Consider the following 4763-nt stretch of genomic DNA (forward strand, 5'->3'; position numbering starts at 1 on the left):
CTGTGTCCATATGTAAATGAGGTAGGCGGTCCTAACCTCAGCCAGCAGCATGATTGGTCAAATCGGAGAGCCAGACAAAAGCAAACGATTCCCGATCCCAAGGCTTCCTCCCTGTAATGTTCCTGTAAACCAGCTCAGTGAGCGTACTGGCCTGCAGCGGGACCTGGACCGGGACCTGGACCTGGAGCGGGACCTGGACCTGGACCTGGACCTGGACCTGGACCTGGACCTGGACCTGGACCTGGACCTGGAGCGGGACCTGGCAGACCTGCTGCAGGATGATGCCGACCAGCTTGAACATTGTGAGTTCCTTCTGTTGAAGCCTGTATATAATATATATATATATATATAAGTAGAGCTAGGAGCTGAAGTTGTTGAGCTTAATAATTATTGATCGTGGCACCTCTATGATTTTCACTACTTCACTACTTTCACTACTACTGTGATCTTCTTTACAGCACCGAGTACTTCTAACAGTTCCTCAGGTTATGTAACTGAAAGTCTGTATTGGTGGCTTTGATTCCTCTACTCTTTATTACCTGTGGTGGATTATCAGATACATGAATAACCCAAAGCACTAATTAAGTAAAATGATGTTCTGTTTTCAACTTCATTTATGATTGATGATACAAAATCATTTCAGGCAATAAAATACATGTTGACTTTCTCTTTCGGTCGCGTCTCCAAGCATCCTTGGGAACTCCTGCAGGTCTGGAGGGTGGAGTCTTATTTATACAGTCTATGGGTGGAGTCTTATTTATACAGTCTATGGGTGGAGTCTTATTTATACAGTCTATGGGTGGAGTCTTATTTATACAGTCTATGGGTGGAGTGCTGCCAGACACCTGGATGGTAACCTGGTGGAGAGCAACTTCCCCAGGTCTTCCCCAGGTCTTCCCCAGGTCTTCCCCAGGTCTTCCCCAGGTCCTCCCCAGGTCTTCCCCAGGTCTTCCCCAGGTCTTCACCTGGTCTTCCCCAGGTCCTCCCCAGGTCCTCCCCAGGTCTTCCCCAGGTCTTCACCTGGTCTTCCCCAGGTCCTCCCCAGGTCTTCCCCAGGTCTTCCCCAGGTCTTCCCCAGGTCCTCCCCAGGTCTTCCCCAGGTCTTCACCTGGTCTTCCCCAGGTCTTCCCCAGGTCCTCCCCAGGTCCTCCCCAGGTCCTCCCCAGGTCTTCCCCAGGTCCTCCCCAGGTCTTCCCCAGGTCCTCCCCAGGTCCTCCCCAGGTCCTCCCCAGGTCTTCCCCAGGTCTTCCCCAGGTCTTCCCCAGGTCTTCCCCAGGTCCTCCCCAGGTCTTCCCCAGGTCCTCCCCAGGTCCTCCCCAGGTCTTCTCCAGGTCTTCCCCAGGTCCTCCCCAGGTCTTCCCCAGGTCCTCCCCAGGTCTCCCCCAGGTCTTCACCTGGTCTTCACCTGGTCCTCCCCAGGTCTTCCCCAAGTCCTCCCCAGGTCTCCCCCAGGTCTTCACCTGGTCTTCCCCAGGTCCTCCCCAGGTCTTCACCTGGTCTTCACCTGGTCTTCCCCAGGTCTTCCCCAGGTCTTCCCCAGGTCTTCACCAGGTCTTCACCAGGTCTTCCCCAGGTCCTCCCCAGGTCTTCCCCAGGTCTTCACCAGGTCTTCCCCAGGTCTTCCCCAGGTCTTCACCTGGTCTTCACCTGGTCTTCCCCAGGTCTTCCCCAGGTCTTCACCAGGTCTTCACCAGGTCTTCCCCAGGTCTTCACCAGGTCTTCACCTGGTCTTCCCCAGGTCTTCACCTGGTCTTCACCTGGTCTTCCCCAGGTCTTCCCCAGGTCTTCACCAGGTCTTCCCCAGGTCTTCCCCAGGTCTTCACCTGGTCTTCACCTGGTCTTCCCCAGGTCTTCCCCAGGTCCTCCCCAGGTCTTCACCTGGTCTTCACCTGGTCTTCCCCAGGTCTTCCCCAGGTCTTCACCAGGTCTTCACCAGGTCTTCCCCAGGTCCTCCCCAGGTCTTCCCCAGGTCTTCCCCCGGTCCTCCCCAGGTCTTCCCCAGGTCTTCCCCAGGTCTTCCCCAGGTCTTCCCCCGGTCCTCCCCAGGTCTTCCCCAGGTCTTCCCCAGGTCTTCCCCAGGTCCTCCCCCGGTCCTCCCCAGGTCTTCCCCCGGTCCTCCCCAGGTCTTCCCCAGGTCCTCCCCCGGTCCTCCCCAGGTCTTCCCCCGGTCCTCCCCAGGTCTTCACCTGGTCTTCCCCCGGTCCTCCCCAGGTCTTCCCCCGGTCCTCCCCAGGTCTTCCCCCGGTCCTCCCCAGGTCTTCCCCAGGTCCTCCCCCGGTCCTCCCCAGGTCTTCCCCAGGTCCTCCCCAGGTCTTCCCCAGGTCTTCCCCCGGTCCTCCCCAGGTCCTCCCCAGGTCTTCCCCCGGTCCTCCCCAGGTCTTCCCCAGGTCTTCCCCAGGTCTTCCCCCGGTCCTCCCCAGGTCCTCCCCAGGTCTTCCCCAGGTCCTCCCCAGGTCTTCCCCCGGTCCTCCCCAGGTCTTCCCCAGGTCCTCCCCCGGTCCTCCCCAGGTCTTCCCCAGGTCCTCCCCAGGTCTTCCCCAGGTCTTCCCCCGGTCCTCCCCAGGTCTTCACCTGGTCTTCCCCCGGTCCTCCCCAGGTCTTCCCCCGGTCCTCCCCAGGTCTTCCCCAGGTCTTCCCCCGGTCCTCCCCAGGTCCTCCCCAGGTCTTCCCCAGGTCTTCCCCAGGTCCTCCCCAGGTCTTCCCCAGGTCCTCCCCAGGTCTTCCCCAGGTCTTCCCCCGGTCCTCCCCAGGTCTTCCCCAGGTCTTCCCCAGGTCTTCCACCGGTCCTCCCCAGGTCTTCCCCAGGTCTTCCCCAGGTCCTCCCCAGGTCCTCCCCAGGCCTTCCCCAGGTCTTCCCCAGGTCCTCCCCAGGTCTTCCCCAGGTCTTCCCCAGGTCTTCCCCCGGTCCTCCCCAGGTCTTCACCTGGTCTTCCCCCGGTCCTCCCCAGGTCTTCCCCCGGTCCTCCCCAGGTCTTCCCCAGGTCCTCCCCAGGTCCTCCCCCGGTCCTCCCCAGGTCCTCCCCAGGTCTTCCCCAGGTCTTCCCCAGGTCCTCCCCAGGTCTTCCCCAGGTCTTCCCCCGGTCCTCCCCTGGTCTCCCCCAGGTCTCCCCCAGGTCTCTGCAGCCCTGACTCTGGGTGTGGAACGGTCTGAGGACACATCAGTATATCACTGTACACCTTAGTGGACATGTGTTGTATTGCATCGCCAGCAACAACATTTGGATTGCAGCATAAAGTATTTGAAAGAGTGAGATCAACTAGTGGCTGGTTCTGCCAGTGTGTGTAACACTGGTGCAGTAAAAGGTCTGCATACGTGTGATGTGGTGAAGCATATTTGTTATTTGTTCATGTCATTTTTAGTTATAACTCAATTTTGACCAAAAACGTAGTTACTGCAGTTAGACTTTGTAGGGCAGAATAGGCCACTATTAGTGACATTTTGCTCCTGATACATGCACTTAATAATGAACATCAAGTGTAAATAATGTTGACAATATCCCTTGTAGGAAATGAAAAGTTGACCAGTATGTGGGGCACAGAGCACCAGTCAGAGCATAGAGATGAACTTCACTGTGAGGATGGAGAAGGCCTTCTCTCTCCAGGTTGGTAAAGATGGTGGAGAAGAGGTCAAGCATAAACATAAACATAAACATAAACATAAACATAAAACAATAAACGTCTCCAGAGCCTTTCCATTCTGATGGGTATAAAGGAAAAACGATTTATTCTACCTACAATGAACAAAAACACAACATACAGGGAAAATACCTTCACCTAATATTGACCTACTGTTGGTGTGTGACTGATGGTTATGGACATCCTGCCAGCAGAGTGTGACTTCCTGTTCAGTCCTCCATTAGCCACCATGCACCGTGCAACAGCAACGTTTTCCCGCCTTTATCTGACCTCACACGTGATGGCACGCCATAGACATGGACAGCTTCCAGAAAGCTTTTTAGGACTGTTGCTGCTGATTGTTGGTGGTGGCACTCAAGAATACAATCAAAGGACTAAAGCCGTCAACACCAGCATCACAACAATACGCCATCTGGTCTTCTTCTCATCTTCTTCTTCAGCTGCATGTTGTAGAGTTTTTAGTCTTTGGTCACTGACATCTTCTGTTCTTAGCACTGTACTCCAGCATGTTAGAGTCCAAAGAAGACCATGGCTGAGGTTAAAATGTTGAGTGCAACTTTAATTTGGGAATATTGACATCAACACTGGGTGCACAGTGTGAGAGCTGTAGCCATGTTAGCCCCTGTCAGACTGTATATACACAGGTTACAATTTCTACGTTGTACAGTCTACAATAAAGTACTGTGCCAAAAACAGAAGGTTATCATAGTTTCTGACCTGTTGGGAACCACTTTAAAAAGCCACCCCACCTAAAAGTTCAAAGAATCAACCAGCATTACTCTTCATGTTGATGCTGGTAGAAGTCAGTAAAACTGATTTGCATGCATAAGAATGTTGATGGATTAAATCATTTGATCCATCCACCATTGATAAATCCCAGTCTGGCTTGCAGTGACACTGGTAGGTTGATTAAAACTGTAGATGGGCTGTAACTGCTCTGGATAGACACTAAACTGGGTAGAAAGTATCTTACAGGAGTAAAATCTACAATGAAGTGGATGCTTGAGATGGTTAATGTTTCTTTGATACCTTATCAGTTTATGATTTCCAATGATGTGCCATAAACTGTTGGGTGCTCTAACAGAGGACTTCCTACGCCTTCTTGGGTTCAGCTGAAGGGTGAACAT

At 54.0% G+C, this 4763-nt stretch overlaps 1 protein-coding gene across 1 annotated transcript; it reads left to right on the forward strand.

The window, feature by feature from the left end:
- The first annotated feature begins 849 nt into the window (after positions 1 to 849).
- LOC131984457 (basic proline-rich protein-like) lies at positions 850 to 3129 on the forward strand. The gene has a single exon (XM_059349272.1). The coding sequence runs from the start codon at positions 850 to 852 to the stop codon at positions 3127 to 3129; it is 2280 nt and encodes a 759-aa protein (XP_059205255.1).
- Positions 3130 to 4763: the final 1634 nt, after the last annotated feature.

The sequence above is a fragment of the Centropristis striata genome, chromosome 14 (assembly GCF_030273125.1).
Source record: "Centropristis striata isolate RG_2023a ecotype Rhode Island chromosome 14, C.striata_1.0, whole genome shotgun sequence".
Taxonomy (NCBI): Eukaryota; Metazoa; Chordata; class Actinopteri; order Perciformes; family Serranidae; genus Centropristis; species Centropristis striata.

What these genes read in the sequence shown, in the direction of transcription:
- LOC131984457 (XM_059349272.1), top strand. Translation starts at nt 850, where the DNA reads ATGGTAACCTGGTGGAGAGCAACTTCCCCAGGTCTTCCCCAGGTCTTC.